Source organism: Abrus precatorius, unplaced genomic scaffold (genome assembly GCF_003935025.1).
Source record: "Abrus precatorius isolate BTA unplaced genomic scaffold, Abrus_2018 Scaffold9, whole genome shotgun sequence".
NCBI classification, from domain to species: Eukaryota; Viridiplantae; Streptophyta; class Magnoliopsida; order Fabales; family Fabaceae; genus Abrus; species Abrus precatorius.
Window position 1 is genome coordinate 16,813,714 of NW_020874439.1, and position 24,208 is coordinate 16,837,921.

Here is a 24,208-nt window from a genome sequence, read left to right on the forward strand (position 1 = left end):
AATTTATATTAATAATTGCTGTAATATGTTAAAAAATAGAGAGAATTATATCATTTTAAAATAACATAATATATCTTCTTAATCTTTAAAATAGTATAAACATTATTTTATTTTATATATACTTTTTTTAATAAAAAAGACTAAAAGTTCAAACAATAACTAAGATTTACATCTAGATTACTAAAAATCATATAGACAAAAAAAAAAAAATAGTGACAAAAAAGAGGAGATCGTCAAAACAAAAAAATACATTCATCAACAATAAGTTTGTCCAACTAATTATCTATTGATTGACTTCTCTCTCCCTGTATATAATTAAACCTAACAAATTTAATTTGTTTTAACAACAATCTTATATTATACAATACTGAAGCACATGGGTGAAAGCTTGGTTGAATATTCAAAATAAGTTATAGAGTCTCTTTCAATCCAAATACACTAGACTTGATTTTGGATGACCAACTTAATACTCCAAAAATGAGCCCAAAGTTCAGCAAATAAGGAAGAGTAGGGTCTGGTACAACCATGAAAACCAGCAACAAAGCTACCCTTATCATCCTAATGATGCCTCCATACCTTACAATTTTGTGATGAGAGTGGACTAAGCCATCCACATTAAGCTATAGGTGTCCAAGACTGGGAGGGATCCACCTGACCCAATTATGTTGATTAATCAGACCATAAACAAATTTCCTATTAAGCTTGAAAACACAATTAAAATAACTCAAATCATATATTATTTTATGAACCAGACAACAAGATATAATAGAGGATTGCTGAAAAATGAAATTGTTCCTATCTAGGCATATATACCAAATCACATACCCAAATAGTCTATTCCAATTAGGAAAATCATTCTAACAATGGTTAGATAAATTTTTATTCACCCAATTATACAAACTACTACTAAAAAAGCTAATCCAATGGTCAAGCAGGATAAAATATACAATATAGTATACAATATACAATGCATTTTTGTTATGTAATCAATCATACATGTCATTTAATGTATAAGTAACATGTCAGTATTTTGTTACTGTTTATTAATAGTGTTTGGTCTAGCAAAGTAAATGCCTAATAATTAATAAAGATGAAAGTTAGAGACTAACGTTATATTTTTAAAAATTTTAAGAACTAAAATGTTTGATGCTTAATATCTCAAGGACTAAATATTACCAGAAACACGCCTTATATAGACGGATAAGATAGACAAATTTTTTTCGTCGGCAATATAGACGAATTTATAAATGGATATTCAATTTTTTTTTTTTTTGAAGAAATCTATCTGTAATACAAACGAAAAAATTCATCTGTATTATCCGTCTATATTACAACCTGTCATTTGACGCAAAAACTCAGACATAATTACAGACGATTTTTAGAGCAAGAGTTAAAGACGGAAAAAATCTGTCTGTAAATATGACTATTTTTACCGACTTTTCTTTGGCGAATTTACAGACGAAAAAATTTATTTGTAATTAAAATTTTAAAATACACTGTTTCATTAAATCATTTACAAATAAATTTTTCTGTCTGTAATGTGTGAAATCCATCAAAACCACGCCTACTCCTTCTTGTTCTTACGTTCCATTATTTCTTCTTTCTCTCATCTCCATGTCTTTGTCTCTCTCTAGCATTATCAGTTTTTTGGCCTTTGCAAATGGCTGAAGCATTCATTTGAAAAATAATTTGCATCATTGTGTTCCTGATACGTTACTCTAACTTTTAATCAGTTTAGTTTTTTAATTTTTTATGTGTAATAAAGACTTAAAATTTCTAAGATAGAGTTGTAGGACTGGAGATTGTATAACTGAGAGAATGAACATAGAGGTCCTTCCCCGAACCTGATTATTGTGTGCTGTGGGGTTGTTTGTGCTTATAGAGATTGTAGAATATGCATATTGTGGAGTTATAAATGGATGTGCTCTAAAATGGTTTAGGATTGTTATGTGAATATTTTTGATGCATTGATTAATAATAGATTGTGATATAATATATAGATTATGTGTAAAGAAAATTTAGATTTTTGTATTAAGTACGTGTAAACAAATGTAAGAAAATATTCATATATTAAGAGAGATTCTGCCAAAATTTACATTAAAAAATTGTTGTATTAAGTGTAAATAAATGTTAGGAAATATTCATATATTAGGAAAGATTTTGCTAAAATTTTTATTAAAAATTTGTTGTATTAAGTGTAAACAAATATAAGGAAATATTCATATATTAGGGGAGATTTTGCCAAAATTTACATTAGAAATTTGTTGTATTAAGTGTAAATAAATATAAGGCAATATTCATATATCCAACTTTAAGATGGGATGGGTCTACTTGGCAAGTTAAATATAAAATATGAATAAATAACTTTATTTGATGTGAATGTTATAATAGTTGTATTATTTTATTGTATGTTAAGTTGGATTTCACCACAAAAAGGTCTCCACCAGATGACATATACCATTAAGAAGATGTTTGATGCGCCTTACATAAGTTTTGCAAAGGTGCCTAAAGATACAAAGATGAAATAGTTCAAAGATTAGAAGGTAGTAATAGTTAATTAATTTCAGCTAAGTGTAATTAGATATTGTTTCTTGTATCTCTTCTAATGAAATTGTATTTATGTAGAGCAACTTCTCAATTTTCCCTGAAGATGAAAAGATAATTTTCAAGGCCTGTAAGAGCCGCACTGCAAAGCGAACACTGAGACCCGTTAGGATCCATTATCTGCTAATTGGATAACACCCAACTTCCTTTATGTCTTGCAAGAGTATTAGGGTACGAATGAGTTTAAAAATCTCTCTGTAAAGAATAAGACAAACAAGGTATCCTTAAAAGGAGGATTATTGCATACTGATGGCTTTACGACTTTAGCTGGCACTAAGGCGAACTTAGTATGTGATTTTCAATTTTCTTTTAAAATTATTTTATTCAATCTATAATTGAAATTTGAGATGGCGATTTAATTGAAATTTCAAAAAAAGTCATTAAAGAGACCATCTACACATGAAGAGTTGTTTAAGGAGACACATACTTATAAGGGAGACAAAACCTTATGGGTTGACGCATGATTTCAGGCCACGTATGTAAGTCATCATAATTGACACTATATATTATTATTAATGATTTGTTAAATAGTTCTTGAGACTAATATATAATTATTTGCTTTGAACTGTTGGAGACTATGTTCAAAGGCTCGAGGAGATATTTTCTCAAAATCCAAGGTCAGTTGATGAGGATACTATATGGTCAGAGACGGTGGGTGGCCTTTATGAAGGCCGCATTTATGGCATGGGGAGTCGTTTTGCAGACTCCATGTCCCCTGCATCTGTCACTAGAGATGCCCCTTCTCTTGCACCTGAGAAAGTAGAGGACACAGTCCGTACTTAGGTCCATGCTCTCAATGAAGAACTGCAAAAGCAAAATAAGGAGATGTAGAAGACCAAGGAAAGTGCATGGAAGAAGAAGTAGATGAAGAAAATGGAGAAGAAGATAGAGAAGAAAGTGACATCGAGAATGTAGAGGGAGGTGCAATAGCAGCATATGCAGATGCATGCATACTTTGAGCTTATGAGAGCAAGTAGTTTCACATTTCTTCCTCCTCCACCAGCTCCAATACCATCAATCTACAGCTCTATGCATCATTTCTCTCTGACTCTTCCTCTACTGATAATACTTTTTCAGAAGATGATCACACCGATTATTAGTGATATACAATGCCATTTTATTTTTGACATTATTTATTAAGATGTTTACTTCTTCATTTGTGATGACATTTTAATTTTACATTTTATAAGTAATTTCTAATTTAAATATATAATTTTGTAGTTTTTATTATGTTTATAATTTTTGATAATTAGAAATAATGAAAAATAATTATGTTTATAAAAAAAGAAAAAAATTGAAATTTCACAAATGAATTACAAACAATTTTTTCTGTCTATAACTTACAGATGGATTCAAAAATTTGTCTGTAATTATTTACCGACATGCATATTACAGACGAACTGAAACCGTCTGTAAATTTGTCTATAATGCTAAATTTCGTTTGTGATAATTAAAAAATTTGTCCATAAATTTATCTATATTTGCAGGTTTCTAGTAGTGAAAATGAGAGTTTAGTCTATATTTATTTAAAATATATATTAAGTTTTACTTCTATTATTATCACATAAGTTATTTTTTTTGTAATTTGAATTTGTAGATATTTAAAGATGTTGATTGGTTACTAGAAGAAGTAATTTATGACATTCGAAGATGTTGGACAAAGTTTCTTATAAATATTATTCATTCTTAAATAGTTTTGGCACATCTTGAGTATAATAGTTGTATTTTTTCTTGGTTTAGTTTTAAACTATACTTTGTATAAGATATAGTTACAATTGAAATTTATATTTTATTTTAGTCAAGTTCATAATATTTTGCACTTGTTTGGATATAAATGCATGTTATATGTTTCTATTCTATATATGTATGTGTATCTATATCAATCAAAGTTTGGTTATAAAGTAGAAAGCTACACACCAATAAAAAAAAAATCTAAATCAACTCTACTTTAACTTAAACACATTTGCTAATTAATGAAGATCTAAGGATTATGTTAATGATTTCATATTCTTAATCAGGATGGTCGATGATACTTCATTAGATTTGGACGCTTTGGAGAATGAAAGTTTAGATGATGATGAGAAGGGTTGTGATCTAACAGCAGAAAATGCAACAAAAAAAAAAAAACAATAACCAAAGGTGATGTGGAAAGCATGGAGGAGGTGGAACAAGAGGTGAATTATAAGGATAAAATTTACATGATTATGTGTCAGACATTGCACAATATCTGGAAAGTACGAAATTAAATTCGATAGAGAACGTAGCAAATGCGCGAATGAGAGAGAATTCAAATTATGAAATGAATATCAATAATGACTTCATTTTCAATAATAATGTAGATATTGTACGATTGAATAAGGATGCATTTGAAAAGGAGGCTGACCGAAGTGGACCTTTGTTGGTCGAAATTTATAAGGAAGGAAATTAGTGGGACATGGGAGCATATGAAAGATTATGACAACTGAGTGTTATTTATAAGGAACCAACACAAGGCAAAGATGTGGCACAAAAAGAGTTTACTGGCAAATCTAATGACCTAATTATTGGGCCTTCTCATGGGTCAAACGAGACTAATCACATATTGAGTCAAGAACTAGATTCCTTTCAATCCAATGTTATTGTTGAGGCGACAGTGCATAAAAGAATTAAAGTTAAGAGTACACTTCACAAGGTGAGGAGGAAGAAGCACGACACCAACTCCAAGTTATATGCTCGATTTAAAGTTATAAAAAATAATTTTATGTAGGGATCAAAGCTTAGGCCAAATGCTTGAGACATCTTGAAAATGGCTTGTAATAAAGCTTTTGGGAAGATTGATAGTATATGTGAATTATATTACTAATCATTTGACATATATTATTAATTACCTTTAAAGTTATAACGAGTTAAAGTACTCATTGTACTTTAAATTTGTTCTTAATAATTTTAACCTATTTAAAATATAACTTTTTACACTATACCATAATCAATGTAAAACTAATAAAAATTTAGATTAATCATGATACAACATAGGCATAATATTCAAATCATCAAAGACCAGAAACAATGACTCATTTTCTTGCACAGAAAAAATGACCCACACGAACAGAGTGCTTCACGAAACTTCCGTAAATAGAAAGGGAACAACTTGAATGAGGAATTTTTGGAGGCTGTATTTGCCGTGTGATTATTTCATGTCATTTTTTTTTATAACTACGTTTATATTTTTTATTTAAATAAATTATTATTCCTAAAAGTATTATAACAAACGTTTTTTTTTTCTTTAATTTAAATGTATTCTTCATAAAAGGACATTCTACTTAAATTAGATAAAATAATTTATATGTGAGAAGATAAAAATTATAAATTAAACATATGATTACTTTTTTACTTCTAATTAAGGGTTAAAATATAATTATCACATTTAACATTAGATTTCAATATATTTTGAAATGAATCTTGTATAATTATTTTTTCAATTACAAAAATTAAAAGAAAAGATTGTTTCATCATGTCTCAAAAAATATATCATTAATTACATGATAAATCTTAATACACATGTTTAATTTTTTTTTAAGCAATGTAATGAAGGTTAATAAAACCCTTCAAACTTAGTAGGTGTCTTAGCAATAACCTTAATTTATTCTTATTTATTAAAACAAATAACTATTATTTTTTAATTTTCTTTTTTAATAAGTTTTATTTAGATATTAAAAATACACATCAATATATCAGAGACTAGCTAGTCAGAAGGAAAAATCGTCTTGCTTCCTTGAACACTCGATCTTAGTGGTGTTGGAAAAAATGTAAAACAAGCGTATAATACATTAGAATTCCGCTTATCTTGATTTATAATATGCTTATATGCAACCAATCTTGACAAATTATTCTAAAATTGTTTCTTAATTTGCACTCCACTGGAGCGAATTCCTTATATCAGATTATTTATTTTTTGTCATACAGCAATACTTTCTCAAAAGCAAATCCATGTCAAGTATAATTGTAGTATTATTATTGTTCATTGCATAAAAGTTGGAATATGATTTTTAACCAAATAATTTATGAAATATTTTTCTTTACTCGCTCCCACAGGAGCATGTTCGCAAGAAAAAACTATTTTTAATCCCAAGTTCCAAACGGTAACACATGATATTCTATGAACTCTTTAACCAGTAATCTTCATTTATCTTATGATCAATATTCATGTCAAGATTGTCTATCACAATAGCATATAGCAGTTGCAGAGTTCACTAACAGATAATTTCTTAGAGCATAGGAGTGTAAAATTCACATCACCATCCAATGCACTCAAATGTAATATAATATCCTTGGCTTTTGGAACATACTTCAGTAGTCAAAATATTTGCACGGTTCCTCTATTATTCAGCTTCTTATCAACAACTGGAAAGAGTTCAAGCCATAGCTTCTTCCTTTGTGTTCTTCAGGAGGTATAATAGGGCTTCTGTCAAAGCAGCTTTGGAAGTCAAAGAAGTTCCCAATAGGTTTAGTGCCTAATCATGCATAGATGATGGAAGTCATTGCTTCTGATATATTAGAGGGGAAAATTTAAAGTATCTTCTTCAAAGTCAATCATTAAACAGAAATTCTCTCAGTAAAATCAGAAATAATAATTAAATTTTTTAATTATCAAGAAAGTTTATAAGAGTAATACTAAATTAGTCCCAAAAATTATAAGTACTATAAAATTTAGTCTTCAAAATTATAAAAACACTATTTTAGTTTCTGAAATTTTTAAACATAGGTCATTTTAACTTTTATTTTTGTAAATTTAAGAACCAAAGTGACTGTCACTTTATAACTTCAAGGCCTAAAATTAGCATTATTTTGATAATCTCAAGGATCAAATTAGTTGAAACTCATAATTTTAGGGACTAATTTATTACTCATTGCATAAGATAAAACTAGTAAAGAGTGGATCCTTACCTCTGTTTCTCCAATTCTCACTTCATGCTCCTCCAAATCATCCAATGGAGCATTCAGCTTTTGCAGAAATGAAATGCTAGAAGTGTTTGCCAATGGGGTCACTTGAAGATCATCCCATACAACAAACAGTGATGGCCTCTTCACAAAGCCCACAGCAGATTCTCTTGTGCCATCAGGGGATCTTGGGTCAAAAAGTTTCATGGCTGCTGCACGTTGTATCAGACTTTGTTCCTTTGAAATCACTCCATTTCCAATGGCATAGCAAATATTATTTTTAATTATTCCTGTACCATACCAGTAACAAGGAGTGTCTCCTTCACAAAGTTGTGTTGGGTGCCTCCTACAACCAAATTGAGGAGCCACCCTTAGATTCAATAAAGGAGTGCTTGAAGGCCTTGTAAGCCATGATGGATTGAGATCCGTCACACTTATGTACAAGTTATTCATACATCCCAAGAAAAAGTTGCCATGCAATAGCCTTAGAATAGATCCAAGAGGTGTTGTGAGGAAGCTGAATAGAAAATCAACAAAATCTCCCTCAGCTTCAGCATAGAGTATCTTTTTCTTTGATTTTCTCATTGTTACCTTAAGGTTTATATCAAAAGGATAAATTACCCCACGTTGATTATGTGGTCTAAGTTTTGGTTTAAAAATGCACATCCTCTTAGACTCTCCATTTCCCAAGAATACATCACTGAGCGGAGATTTGGAGGTTAATGCGTGCTTTAGTAACTCCAAAATCTATAAAGCAAAAACAGAGGTATAAGCACAATATTCATAACGTAAGGAAATTTACACGTATTTAGACTCCTCTAAAACGTGCAGTGTACTTTTGCAAGGTATAATGTAGAGTAATAATATTGATAGTACTTTATAATACTTGTTTTGCAGATCTATCCCATACACAAATTTACAAGCTAGTTCAGGAGCTTAAAGAAGATTATCAGCTTCAACACACAAACATATATGAGAGAAATGCAAATGATATCATGTAAAACATGAACTTTCTCTCACAAAATGCCGACTTCAACCCACTACATTGGAGTATGATCAAATTAACTTGCACCTATCAAATTATAAGCAAAATTTTACTTTAACGAGCTAGTCTACAACAACAATGATAAATGAAGTAAAAGCAATTTATGTTACCTCCTTTAGGCCAACATTCAGGGACATTTCCTTAAGATTGTGGAAGTTCTTGTAGCCAAGTTGGACAAGTTGCTGAACAGAATTACCAGGAGAGCTTTGTAACACCTTCAAATCATCAAATATCAAGTACATGGTTTCCCCCTTAACAAAAACACCATTCTCATGAGTCTTTTCGCTTGAATCTCCATGCAACTTCATTTCTTTGTCCATCAATTTCCCACAAGAGCAACTAGCCTCGGCAAAAGTACTCAAGAACCAATCACCACCCCTTCTACACCCCTTGCTACACATAAAGTACTTCATGGGTTCCGTATCATCCACTTTCAGCTTCAGCTTTTGGCAAAGTGCTTCACAAGGGTTGCGTGGACACAGCAACATTCTCTTGCAAATATGGTTCCAGAACACCCCATCACCAAAATCTTGCACACTTTGGTAGAGATTGTTGATGCAACCAATCTCTTCTGCTTCATCATGCAATTGCACTTGCTTCTTCTTTGACACAAGCCTTATGATTGTTCCCAAGGGAAGGGTGAGAAAACTGAATAAAATGTCTACTAAGTCTCCACTTGCTTCACCCACAACCACACGGTTTTTTTCTTTGTCCACCAAAAGCCTCAAAGGGAGGTTCATTTCTTGATTGGAAGCCATGTAAAATAACAGAAAAACAAAGTAAAAAAAAATGGCTGGTTTAGTACAAAGTATGGTGATTTCACTTTTGTGTTGTTGTTTGGGATATGCCGCGTGTTAAGTCCTTGTGAGTTATTAACGGTGTTGGGTTTGAAATTGAAAGGGTGGGAAGCAGGAAATAAGTGAGAAGTTTCCTTTGTTAGCCAGCGTTATTAGGACACTCATTATTTTTGTTGTTTTCTGAGAAAAAAAGAGAAAGACATTGCTTTCTTCATTAGAATTGGAACAGTGAGGTGCACACAAATTTCCCATTTGTTTCCATGAACAAGATCTTGAAAGTGACCCAAGTCTTTGCGAAGCTTGCTTTTGTAAGGACTAGGTGGATTAGAATTTAAGGTTTCGAAAAGAAGTGTCTGGAAGTGAAGTAGCTATGTGATTCCTGTCACAACTGTTTTTCTTTTTAAATGCTCATCTGTTAGTTTTTGTGGTTATTTAAATTGTCCCATGAAATAAATAATATTGTTTTAAGTGAATTAATTAAACTAAATTAGTATATTAAAAATTATATTTTTTATAAAAAAATTCATTAATTTATTTATTTCATAAAATAACTTAAACAAACACTTAATTTTCATGTTCTTGTAATAAGTAACCAATAATAAAGTTGCTCCTTTTGTTTTGGTCGAAAGAACCCAGAAACTTCCATCGCCTCCACACGCGGTCTTGACTGTCTGAAGTACGTGTTCAAAAAAAAAAAAAAAAAAAAACTGAGGTACAGTTGAAGTGCCATCACTAACATAAACATATTAGAATAGGATGGCTCATCAATTTCCATAAATACAAAAAATCCACTTTTAATCCTTCCACCTGAATGTATGTGCAATTTCTTTTTACTTCCTTTAATTTTTAAATGTATAATTTTATTCTTTAGTTTTAATTATTTATATTTAATCTCTAGTTTTTAGAAGATGTGATTTTTGTTTCTTTTATTTTAATTGCTTAATTTTTTTAATATGTAATTTTAATCTTTTGATTTTAATTGTTTATATTTAATCTTTTTAGTTTTTTAAAATGTAAAAATAAGTCATTTATTATATTTTTATTAATTATTAGATAAATTTTTAAAATAGAGGACTTAATTTAAATATTTTAAAAATTAATGAAACTAAATATTAACAATTAAAATAAAAAATAAAAATTGTACAATTAAAAAATTAGAAAAATAAATATGAACAATTAAAACTAACAAGACAAAATTACATATTTAAAATAATTAAAGGACTAAATATAAGCAAATAACATTAGAAAGACCAAAATCATATATTTAAAAAATTAAATAAATTATTACATGTGAGCACCTAAAATTAAGGAAACCAAAATTACACATAAATTAAAGTATAAAAATAAATATTACAATTGAGCCAAATAAAAAGCAAACATATTTTGTAAGATTTATTTTTATCACATTGGTTTTGCTATATTCCTCTTTTGCATTTTTTTTGAGGATAATTCTTTAGATACTATTAAATACATTTCATATTTTCAAAATATAAAAAAATATTTTTTTATTTAAAAATTATTAGAACCAGGTTGTAAAAACTATTGAATATTTTTTTTTATCACCATTGTGTAAAATTGATTTTTCTTTCACAAAATTTGAGAGAAAAGAAATATTATTGTTCAAGTTGAAGGTATAAAAAAAAAGGTTTTGAATTGATAAAAATATAAACACTCACATAATACTTATATTTAACTCCCTTTTACAAAATTAGAGACTTAAAGGTTATTAAATACAAGACTTTATCTTATTTTATTTAACTAATTTGTTCAGAGTATAGGAATGAAAATTAAATTACAATTACCATTAATTTAATTCAATTTCCCACATTTTCATTTTTACAGTCTAAATTCTTTTCATTTATGCCTCTTTCATGACTTTTACCCGATAAAATAAGCGTTTTCTGGGAAAACTAATATTTAAAACAAAACGCTACAAACAAAGGAAAAAACAAAACTTTTATGCGAAAATATTTTTTATATTTTAAAAAGTTTAATAACATAGTCAAGATTTGAACTCTACAGTATCGAACTTTATTAAATCTTTTATCATTTTTTATAAAATAAAAATTTATCAATTTAATATTTAAAATTTTATTTATTATAATGGTTATATATAAAATTAAATGATTTAATTTTTATAATTATATGATGTAATTGTAGATGTTTACTGATATTTTAATTTGTATATGGTATTGTAACAAAAAAAATTGTATATGGTATATTAAAGCACGTGGCATGAAGTATTGATCAGCTTTCAAATTTTATAAATTTAATTTACTTTTTCAAAATTTAAATCGAATAAGTTGAATATAAAAAATATTAAGTGTTGTATTTTACATATTAGTGTGTTTTTTAAAAATCTTAAATTTACTTTTTATTCTTACGTTTTCTATAAGTTTTTAGGTATAATTTTAAAATATAATTTTTGTAGTTCTTAATTTTCTTAGAATAATATTTTGGGTCTATATATGACCACTAAATGATGATGTCAAACAAAGAGGTTTTTATATGTTAATTATTTATGGGGTTAATTATGTTAATGAAAAAATAAAAATATCTAAATTGTATAAATATAAAGATTAAAATTATAAAAAAATAAAATTGAAATTTTATAGAATAACTTCAAACTATATTTAAGTTTTTTATTTTTTTGTAATTTACATCTACAAAATAAACAAAGAAGAGGATGAAAATGTCCCACTTATAATTGATCGAACCTAAACTGTGTAATATAAAAATGACACTGTCGATCCTACCCTATTGATTTAAGATATGAAGAGCGACTAATTATCCAATAAAGACAAATAGGGCTCCATCCATAAACCTTTATGCACAAGTTTGTTTAAGCTTTTCAAAACAGTGATTTTAAAAATTTAGTAGAATATTATTTATGTTTTATAAAAGTATAAATTATATTTTGTTTGTTTTTAATTATAAACACATTATTTTAAAAAATATTAATAATTTAATTTTTTAATATCAACAAAATTTTGAAATAAACTTTTTTTAGATTCTGATTTTTTTAAAAAACTTAAATACACACCCTAAAATTTTGAAAGTGATTTTAAAAAATGAAGCAAACAGACTCTATATACTTAGAGTTTTTACGGACCCAGATCGGCTGCAGTTTTGCTTTCGTTTAAGCAAAATTTTTTCGCTTAAGCAAATTTTGGTAAAAAGTGATTTTGACTTAAGTTAAAAAAAATTCGCTTAAGCTAATTTCGCTTAAGCCAGAAAAATTTGCTTAAGTGAATTTAGAGAATACACTGCAACATCTTCTTCTTCTTGCGTAGCTTAAGCGAATATAGATTCGTTTAAACAAAAATACGCAAGAAGAAGAAAATGCTTTCTTCTCTCCTTTATTTCAGCTCCCTTTCTTCTCTTCTCCTTCTAATCCAGCCACTCTCTTCCTCCTTCCCTCTCACTCAGTCACTTTCTTTCCTCCCCTTTCCCATCTCTTATTCCTTCAGCCCACCCACTCTCCTTAACTCTCCTTCTCTCCCCTTCCCTTCACTCCTACTCATCCCCCTCCCCTTCTCTCCTCATCTAACCCTTTTTCCTTTCCTCTATTAGCCTTCTCCCGCTCTCTCCCTTGTGCTCTTGCTCCCATCCTTGATCTTCCTCTCTTCTTTTTCTTCTAGTTTTTTTTGCCACTTTTTCTAAATTTGCTTAAGCAAATTTTTCTAGCTTAAACAAAATTAGTTTAAGCTAAAATCACTTTTTACCAAAATTTGCTTAAGCGAAAGCAAAACTGCAGCCTACAGTTCTCACCAGAACTGCAGGCGATCTGAGTCCGAGAGTTCATATAAGAATTTATTGTTTATTAAACCAACCATACAAGGTTTGATCAGATTTAAGCTTAGTGTACTAAATTTTTTTGTTCAATTCATATTAAAAATTATTAAAAAGAAAAGCTCAATATGTTCATGTTAAAAATATTGAAGTGACGTACAAATGTCCTACACAAAAGTTATCAAATTAATCTGTTAAAGAAAAAAACTATGCATAGTTTATTTTAATTACGTTAAGATGATATCACAAGGATAAAAAGAAAGGCCTATTAATTCAATATTGAGATAATTAACTATTTATTTCTCTCTCCATTACGTAATGAAAAATTATTAAAACTTAAACTTAACATCCCTTATAATTATTATTCTCATATATATTCCAATTTTTAAGAATACATAGCAATACAAGAACGAAATAAAATGATGACATAAAAATATCTCTAATTTAAGTTGTATAAAATTGAAACTGTTTTATTAAAACTCAAACTACCTTATCTTGGGGGGGGGGGGGGAGCTACCTATTAATTTGATTTTAATTTTTATATTTTAAAATTTGAAAAATCATATTAATATAACGAGAAAAAGAGTTCTGAATTTAATCTTGATTTAAAATTTAATATTTTTATAATTTTAATTTTAATTTTAGAAAAAAAATAATCTTTTAGTTAAATATTTTTCAATATAAAATTATTTTTTATCAATGATAAACTATTTAATCATATTAAATTTATTTTATTCAAATTTAATCATGTAATGTAGTTTAAATTTCCGCATAAAGAGATTTTTTAAAGAGTTTTTCAAAATAATAAAATAATAAATTTTAAAATATTTTTTATTTTTAATTTTATTAGTAGTAAATGAATAAATTAATTTATTATATTAATTTCTCTAATTACCAATTGAAAAATTTTTAATAATAAAAATTTTTTGATTTAAAAATACAATAAAATAAAAAAATAATTGTTCAACAAAATTGTAAAATAATAGTTTATATTTTTTTAAAAAACTTTTTAATAATAATAAAAATATATAAATTAAAGATATAATAAATTAATTTAAATAAAATAATAATAAATAATTTAAACTAAATCTTAAATTATATTTTATATTAAGTGCTTATTAGACTTGACATAAAAGTTCTTTTTTATAATTACTTTAACCATACATAATCAAAGATAAATCAAACTAAAATTAAATCAAAACAAAATATGCTAAACAAAATTAATAATAATATTTATTAATTATTATATTAGATTTTATAATTTTTTTGAAAGCTTTCTAATAATAAAAAATTCTTTGAATTTGAAATATAATAAGATTTAAAGTAATTCCATAGAAAAATTATGAAATAATATTTAGTATTTTTTTAAAAAGCTTTCTAATGATAAAAATAATTTTAAATTAGAGATACAATAAAATAATTTAAATAAAAAAATAATTATTAAATTATATTATATAGAGTAATTATAAGATAAAATTCTAACAGTGCATAATAAGAAATAAAATTATTATAAAATAGAATACCTTAAATAAGAATAATAATATTTACTAATTATTATACTATATTTTATAATTTTTTAAATTTTTTTAATAATAATAAAATCTTTGAATTAAAAATATAATAAAATAAAAAATAATTGTCCAACAAAATTATGGAATAATAGTTAATATATCTTTTTTTAAAACTTTCTAATAATAATTTTTTTTGAATTAAAGATATAATAAAATAATTTAAATAAAAAATAATAAATAATTTGAACTAAATTTTAAAATCATATTTTATATTAAGTGCTTCCTAATTAGACTTAACACAAGAATTTTTTTTTATATTTACTCTAACCGTGTATAATCAGAGATAAAATCAAAACTAAAATTAAATGAAAATATAATACCTTAAACAAGACTAATAATAATATCTAATAATTATTATAATATACCCTTAACACTTTTTGAAAACTTTCTAATAATAATTTTTTTTTCAAGTTAGAGATATGATAAGATCTAAATTATTTGTTCAGAGAAATTATGGAGTAATATTTAATATTTTTTTAAAAACTTTCTAATGATAAAAAGAATTTTGAATTAAAGATACAATAAAATAATTAAAATAAAAAATAAATAATTTAAACTAAATATTAAAACATATTTTATATTATATGCTTCCTAATCAAACTTAACATGAAGGAATTTTTTTTTCCTATAATTACTCTAATAGTGCATAATTAGAAATAAAATTATTATAAAATAGAATACTTTAAACAAAAATAATAATATTTACTAATTATTATAATATACACTATAATTCTTTTTGAAAACTTTCTAATAATAATAATAATAAAATCCTTAGAGATACAATAAATAAAAAATAATTATCCAACGAACTTATGGAGTAATAGTATGTCTTTTTTGAAAACTTTCTAATAATAAAAAGATCTTTGAATTAGAGATATAATAAAATAACTTAAATAAAAAATAACAAATAATTTAAACTAAATCTTAAATCATATTTTATATTAAGTGTTTCTTGATAAGGCTTAATAAAAAAGTTTTTTTTCTTCTATAATTACTCTAATAGTGGATAATCAAAGATACAATCAGAACTAAAAATGTGATAAATAGTGCTTTTAATATTTATATACTTTTGTGGTGCCATTACCAAGTAGAGTAAATGTTTGAGAAGAAGGAAATATAACGAAAATGGAGGTGAGATTGGAATTATAAGCTCTAAGAAAACTTACTGGAAATCAAGTAGAAAGGATGTCCAAGCTCAAATTCAAGAGAGGTTTTGAGAGTAAGGGTTTTTTCTAGCTGTGGAAGAGAGTGAGAGAATTGAGAGTAAGATGAGAATGATTACTTGCTTTGAAATTAAAGTTTTAAAATGTCAAAGCCACTTAAATACCTCTTTTACTTGAAGATTCTTGCTTGAGCAACACCTTTTCTCACTTGAGCGAGACCATTCTTACTTGAGCGAGAAAACTAGATAAAATTTTCTACTCATTTGTTGATAATTTTGCTTGAGCGAGATCACTTTTGCTTGAGTGAAAACATTTTAGAGAACTCCTAATTCTGTTGCCCAATATTGCTGGAGTGAGAGGGCTCCTCGCCTGAGTGAGAGTACAGTTCAGAAATTGTTATCCATTCTTGCTTAAGCAAGAACTATCTCACTTGAGTGAGACATTTCTCACTTATGCAAGAAATGTTGTAGTTTTAAATATAAAACTTTGTAATTTTAAAAACAAAATGCAACAAAAATTAGGGTGTTATGTAACATCCTCATTTTCTTAATTGTTTTATTTATTGTTAATGTTATTGAATTTTTTTTAAATTAAAAAAGTATGATGTTGGTAGATGCAAAGGGTCTCGCTCAGGTAAGATTGAGCTTTCTAGACTAGGCATTCTAGAGTATTCTTGCTCAGGCAAATTGAGTTGAGTCTCGCCTAGGTGAGATTGGATAATGTCGCCTCAACTGTTCTCTGGCCAGATGAGATGGGTCTTGCCCAGGCAAGAAGGCACAAGGTGAATAACAAGCTTTTTGAACCTATTTTCGCTCATGAAAAAATATCAAAAAAATCTGATGCTTTTGTCCAAAGAGGACCTCGCTCAAGCGAGAATACGAGCGTTTGAGGGTATTTAATGAAATTACATTTTAAAAACTTGTATCAAAATCCAAATAACCTTTTCTCTCTTTTTCTCTGTTCTCTCACATTTCCTTTCTCAGAGGAACCTTCCTTGGACCCTGAGTTTCTTTTGAATACGGACTCAAACATTCGTTTTGATAATCTCTAAGCAAGTTTCTTGGAGCTTGGTTCTTCAACTTTTCTTTTTATTTCTATATTTTTTGTATTCTTAAAAAGTACTCTATTTTTTAATATTTAGGAAGAATTTAGTCCCCTGGACCATATCTTCCATAAATCTTCTTCTAAATCTTCATTTTGAGATAAGGAGAGCTTTATTCTTTCAATAAAACACATCAAATATTTTGTACTCATGAGTATACCGTTGTGTGTTTCTTGCTTGTAAATATGTGTTTGAATGATATTTTGTTTGTTTTAAAAAGTTGATGATGCATGTTTGGTTGATTTGAAGTGATTTCAAATTTTTTTTTTAGTGTATATGGTATGGACTTAATCTTGAAATGCTTTACTCTATGTATGGTTCATGTAACTAATTGATGAGAACGAGTTGCAATAAAGAGTATTATATGTAAAAAGGGTGAAAGAACAGTTATAAAGATACACTAGGAGTATAGAATATAGAGTCGAGTATGGAAATATAGGGGAAATATAGAATGATGAATGACATTCGCTTGTGTATACATAATCTATTAAGTGCAGATGCATCACATAACCTCATACTCATTTCTTGACTAACACTCTTGACTATAATTTTGCTAATAGGCCATACATTATATACATTGTATTTTTGTGCAAGAGTTAATCGATGACTATTCACCTATTTTTGTAAGACCTTATGAAATATTAGAGGCAATTAATAATTGTGATCTCAGTGTATGAGAAGGTGCTTAAATGAGAGAGAGAAATGTATTAATTATACAATAAAAACATATGTATGGTGATATTTTGATGTGTTTATTATTGAATTTTATATTGCACAAAAATGGAATTGATTATGTTTTAGTAATGAGGAAACTCATCCTAGCAAATGCTTTCAGGGAACAAGAATGGTAAATTCATAGAGACCCATTGAGTTGTTAGAATGGTTTGTAAATAGTAGGCTAAATTATGTATTTAGAAAGTGACAATGACTCTGTTACTATAAGTTTGTTGTAAATAATTTTAATGAACCTGGTAATGTATTTACCTTTAAGATGAAAATATGGTATAATATTCCTTTTTATTACCTTATTAATGGTAGGATCCATCATAACACTTAGTTTGTACATATATTGAGGAACAATTTAGATACTAGACGCTGCAAACTCGTGAACACTTTCCATGATCACGACTAGATGAGAAGATTGAGTACTTTTACCCAAGAGCTGGTGACAGACATTAAGATCATTACTGATTCTAGAGATTTTGATGATGATAAGAATTTGATATCGGATGAACTAGTAGAGATAGATGGCTGGTTTGGAGACGATAATTAGGACCATGTCCTAAGTATTTGGCGTGGATACTAACTAATCTTAGTACATAGATTATTTTGATATAGTAATTCAATAAACTAATTCCTAATGCATTTTTTTTATAATGGTTTGTAATTGTATATAAATAAAACTCAATTATGTACAATTTTTTTTATCATTTTAGTGTAAATTTATCTATTGAAATACTATTTATCTTTCACCGTTTTAAATGTTATTAAATTTTCATAACTTGATTGACAAAATAAAAGTTTTAAAATTTTTCGTTACATTTTTATAAAAATTAGTTTTATTTTCTTTAACTTATAATAATCATATAATTTGAATAATACATTGGAGGTGTCACATATTATAATTGATACATAATAATCATATGATATTTATGTTTATTATTTTTTTTAAAAAAATGAAAAGCTAATAAGATAATATTAGTATGAGTAGTAAAACTGGGAACTAGAGAAACGTCTTGCATTACATACAGTATGAGGGGCAGAGCTACCAAACTTAGATTTTCCATGATTAACCTTTTTTAACCTAACATCTTAAACATAAAATTATCTTACATGTTGTTCAACATATACAATGATTATAAAAAAAATTCTAAATATATACATTAGTTATTGTTTAATAGAGAAAATTTACAAAAAAATAAAACTCAAATTATTTTTGAACAATATTTTATGCATTTGAATAAAATATAAATAATGCTTGTATAATTGACGTGTATCCATATTAAAACTCGAAAATATTGCAGTAGTACACGTGAATGTTATTGTTATATTATTTGCAATAATTTATATATGTTAATTTGTTAAATTAAAGAAGTTTTATGGAGCTTAAAAAACTATCCTTTTTAATTAAATTTTCTTTTTAAACAAATTTTATTTAACATGTTTAACAAATAAATATAGGCGAATTTAAGTTTAATGTAGACTAGATGATTAACTTTATAAGTTGATTTATCGCTATTGCTATATGCAGATTGTAGAACTTATTCTTTTTGACTTCTTAAATAATTTTTTAATGTTACGAATAGAAATGTTTCAATAACAATAGTATTAATTATTGTTGTTACTGTTTAGTTTCGATTTTATTTCAATTGTTATAAAGAAAAGGCAATATTTTAAAGAAATACCAAGAAGACACATAATGAAAGCAACCAAGGAGGATGGACAGAAGAGGGCTTGGTATTACTCACCCTTTGCATGATACGAGACGAGAATGAAGCTTCGTAGTGCATTATTTATAAATTTATCTCTATTAAAGTGATTTTATAAAGATAAATTTATTAGAGCTTATAATGTCTTACTTAGTATAGATTTTATTACGTGTAGGTAACATAAGTTTTATTTCTATTTTAATGATGAGTCAAATTAAAAATAAAAAAGTTTAATAGAACCTAAACTGACAAAAAAAAAGAAAACTTATTTGGTACTCTCTGCTAGGGTTTCATTTCAAAACTTGTTCTTGGAGAATGGAGTCGCGAGGCTCTGTTAGGGTTTCAAACCCTTAGTCTCTGGCTTGTGAGACATTGTCATCGACGAAGTACTGATTCATAGTAAAGTAAAAGGCTTTTCTCATTCAGAAAACTCTTTCACTGAATTGACAAAGATGAAGATGGAGAATTTTGGACCAGAGAAAAGATATGTGGATCAGAGCAAGAAAAATGTGAAGTTTGATGCTAAAGTCGAGAACGAGGATGCTTGAGAGCACATGCAAGAGGAAAGGTTGGCTGGTGTTTCTATCAATCAAGTGCCTTCTAACCTTAATCCTCTTTGTTTCATCTCATACAGAGATAAGGTATTAGAATTTAGGGGTTTTATTATGATTCTTGAAGATGATGACATTATAAAATTGGTTATGGAAGATTTCAATATTTCCCTAGAAAATGATGAACATTCCTGAGCTTAGGGTTCCCTTAGAGGACTATGAATAGTTGTGTTCCCTTTAGAAACTGACCCTGATAGTTAAATTGCTTAGTAGAATAGTTAACTTTAATTACCTAAGCCAAAAACTAGGGACTATATGGGGTAATGCAAATAATGGACTTAAATAATGATTTCTTCCTAGTTAAATTTGAAAACTCTGAAGATTATAAACTAGCTCTGTTTAATGGGCCCCAACTTGTTCTTAATCATTACTTTTTGGTCCAATGATGGGGGCCTCTTTTCAAGCTGAGGGATCAAGATCTTAGAAAAATAGTAGCCTGGGTAAGGATTCCTCACCTTCCTTTAGAATTGTATGATGAGAAATTTCTGTGGTAGATTAGTGCTTGCCTGGGATCAATGTTGAAAATTGATCCTCGCACATTCCTTTTATCCAGGGGTAGATTTGCAAGATTTTGTGTTGAGTTAGATCTTAGGAAGAAGCTTATCCCCTCATTCAAGGTGTTAGGGGTAGGAATTTAAGGTGGAATATGATAGACTACATCTTATATATTTTTCTTGTGGAAAATATGGTCATAGGAAAGAAGAGTGCATTAATACTATTAAACCCTCAAGTAACAGTACTGAGAATATGACCTTGGAGAAGGGAGAGACACCTGATTCTCAAAATAATGCAGGAGATTCTAAAAGGGATAGTCCTCAAATTAACAAGTTAGGAGAGTCCTAGAATAAGTTTAGGCCATGGATGCTGGCTAAAAAACCTATCAGGAAAAAACTGGAACAACATAAGTTAGCTAGAAATTCTAATATGGTTGAAAAAGGTTGGGAGCTAGTCTTTGTTTCTAGATTTGATATGTTAGAAAGTAAGGAACCCCAACTGGGGTACGATAGGCCTCTAGATCAAACTACTCATAATGAAAGTTATGCTACAGAATCTCAATATAATAATCATCTGAACTTGAAAAGTAACACTAAAAATATAGTGGATTCTAAACTAGGTAGCTTCTTTAAAAAGTCTAGTAAAGTTAAAAGTGCTCCAAAATAGGATAGGATAGAGGGAAAAAACTGAATACCCCCTAAGCTACAAATTTGGCAAGGGGTGAACATGGGGACCATAATCCTGAAAACTTTATTAAAACAAAGATCTATTTTTTAATGAATCAACTGTAGTAGGAAATTAATAGAAATTCCAAAGGTCATATTCCATACAAGAGCTCCTAGGGCTCAACTGTGAATAGAGTTGGACCAACCTAGACAGGGTGGTCCCTAATGAAAAGCCCCTTAACGAGAACCCTTTTAATAGCTTAGATGAAATGCATAATGGAGATGGTGATGATTCACATAAGTTTCAGTATATGGATTATAGTTCTAAGTGTTAGCATCCTTCAGATGCTTATTAAAAACCTTACTCTTAAACGTGAATTGCTTGTTCTGAAACTATAGAGGAGCTAGAGGGAAATCTTTCTCCATACTTATTAATGATCTAATAGTCATTTATAAACTTTATTTTTTGGCTCTATTTGAACCTTGAGTTAGTTTGACTAAAGCAGATCAAATTATCAAAAGGTCTAATTTAAATGGATTTGAAATAGTTGAAGTTACGGTTTTGCTGGGGGTATTTGGTGTGTTTGGAATACTAAGAAGGTTAAGGTAACTATGTTAAAGAAAACTAAAATTTTCATTCACCTTAATATTAGTAATCCAAGGGAAAGAGATTGGGTTCTGTCCTCTATCTATGCTAGTCCACAGAAGGGTATTAGGTCTGATTGCTATAAAGAACTTATAGAATTTAGCTCTACTATTAATTCCCCTTGGTGCCTAGTTGGGAACTTTAATTATGTCTTATATGATAGTGAGAAAGTTGGAGGCAGACCTGCCAACCCTACTTCTATTATAAAATTTGTTGATTGTCTTGAGCAATGTGGGCTTTTTTATATGAGTTTTAAAATAGACCCTTTCACATGGCATAGAGGGCAGTTAAAAGAAAGAATAAATAGGGTTGTTATTAATAATGATTGGCGCCTGCTACTTCATAATAGTTCTATTATCCATGTCCCATTCTAAAATCTGATCATGTTGGCCTTTGGTTGAGAATCAAAAGTCAGAATAGACCCTTTAATAATAACAAATCTTTCAAATTTATTGCTCCTTGGTTATCTCATAATGATTTTCCAAATCAGGTAAAAAAACTCTTGGGTTGACTCTAGCTCTTGGACTAAGAATGTAGCTAGATTTAAAACTAATATATCAAATTGGAATAAGAGTATTTTTGGTAATATTTTTTTATAGGAAAAAGTGAATTTTTAGTTGCATAGAGGGTATCACTAAGAAACTTGCTACTGAAAATAATCCTTATCTGTTTAACCTTAAAATCTCTCTTTGGAATGAATACCAACTAATTATTGACCAGGAAGAATGTTACTGGTACCACCAGTATAAATCTAATTGGATTAACTTGAGGGAAAGAAAAACTAATTTTTTTTCACAAAGCTACAATTAATTGTAAACATAGGAACCTAATTAAGGCTCTAAAAGATGATAATATTAATTGAGAATATGACTCCTTAAAGCTGGAAAATATGGTTGTTGATTATTTTCAGTCCCTTTATCATGATCCTAACCCTCCTTAGTCCTTTCTTTATGCCTCTTCATCCTTTCTTCCTCTTAGGGATTTAGATAGGGAGAGAATGCAGGTAGGTTTTTGTGAGCATTCAAGAGGTTAAATCTGTATTATTCAATATAAAGAGCTTTAAATCTCCTGGACCGAATAGGCTTCATGCTTTTTTTAAAAAAAAAATCAATAGAATTACCTTTCCTTATTTATTTTTAAATTTGTGTTAGATGTGTTTAATAATCATAAAGCTATTGCTGATGTTAATAATACAACTATAATTCTAATTCCTAAATCAACTAATCCTAAGTATGTTAATCACTTTCGACTTATTTCTCTTTGTAATGTGAGCTATAAGATTGTTACAAAGCTTATAGCCAATAGAATTAAAGTTTCCTTACCCCTCTTAATTTCAGAAAATCAGACTAGTTTTGTTTCTAGCAGGAAGGGGATAGATAACTCCCTTATTCTTCAAGAACTTGTCCATTCTTTTCAAACTTTTCATAATAAATCTGCTTATATGATTATTAAGTTAGACTTAGAGAAAGCTTATAATAAACTTAGATGGACTTTCATTTTAGATACTCTTCTTAAAGCTGGTATAGATCCTAACCTTTCTAATTTAATTTTTGAATGTATTTCATCCTCTAGTATGTATATAAATTGGAATAATAAACCTTCTTTTAATTATTCTGGTTCTTATTTATTCTATTTATTTTTTGCTAATGATATTGTGTTGATTGCTAAAGCTAATTTGCATCATGCTGAGATTATTCAAGATACTTTATCCAATTTTTGCTCTACCTCTAGTTTCAAGATCAATTTTAATTAATCCTCTATTTATTTCTCTAAGAATGTTGACCCTATTCTTTCTCATGCTATTAGCAATCATTTGAACATTAATGCTTCTACTCAGTTTAGTAGTTACCTAGTGATCAATTGAATTTTTATAATCTTATTTCCTCTCATTCCTAGCTCATTAATCCTCTTTGATGCCTAATTGGTTTGAATTGGATCATTTTATGATGTTTGAATTTTATTTGGGCTTTATTTAATTTTTCCAGTATTTGGAAAATTCTGATACTATTTTGGTTTCTGGACCATATCTTGAGTTATAAAACTTATTTCATTGTGATTCTTGATTTGTAGAAAAGCTTAGAGAAAGGTGCACGATTCTTATGGATGATAAGAAGCTGAAACTGAGCGTGAAAAAAGTCAGAACGCTGTAGTCGCAGTTTCTGACCTTGGTGTAGTATTTGGGCCATATCTCAGTCCACAATGTCTGTTTAAGCCCATTTCAGTTGTGTTTTGAAGCTAACATCCAGGGCTACAATTTCTCCTAAGATCACAAATTGAAATGGACAGATCTCATGGCCAAAAATGCCACACAATATCTTCTTGGATTCAGCATGGATGTTGAGCAGCAATTACAAGCATAACTTGCCCTCCA

At 28.2% G+C, this 24,208-nt stretch overlaps 1 protein-coding gene across 1 annotated transcript; it reads right to left on the reverse strand.

Moving 5' to 3' along the window:
- Positions 1–6,741: 6,741 nt before the first annotated feature.
- Positions 6,742–9,492, reverse strand: LOC113850084. Its single transcript, XM_027480443.1, has 3 exons — positions 8,677–9,492; positions 7,528–8,268; positions 6,742–7,094 (listed from the first exon to the last, which is right to left on the reverse strand). Exons 1-3 carry the CDS (start codon positions 9,322–9,324, stop codon positions 6,996–6,998), a joined length of 1,488 nt encoding a protein of 495 aa, XP_027336244.1. The 5' UTR covers positions 9,325–9,492; the 3' UTR covers positions 6,742–6,995.
- Between the last annotated feature and the right edge of the window lie 14,716 nt (positions 9,493–24,208).

Coding starts and splice junctions, on each gene's coding strand:
- LOC113850084 (XM_027480443.1), bottom strand. CDS start 9,324: ATGGCTTCCAATCAAGAAATGAACCTCCCTTTGAGGCTTTTGGTGGAC. Junction 8,269..8,676: donor TGAATGTTGGCCTAAAGGAG/GTAACATAAATT, acceptor TTTGCTTTATAG/ATTTTGGAGTTACTAAAGCA. Junction 7,095..7,527: donor TGAGAATTGGAGAAACAGAG/GTAAGGATCCAC, acceptor ATGCATGATTAG/GCACTAAACCTATTGGGAAC.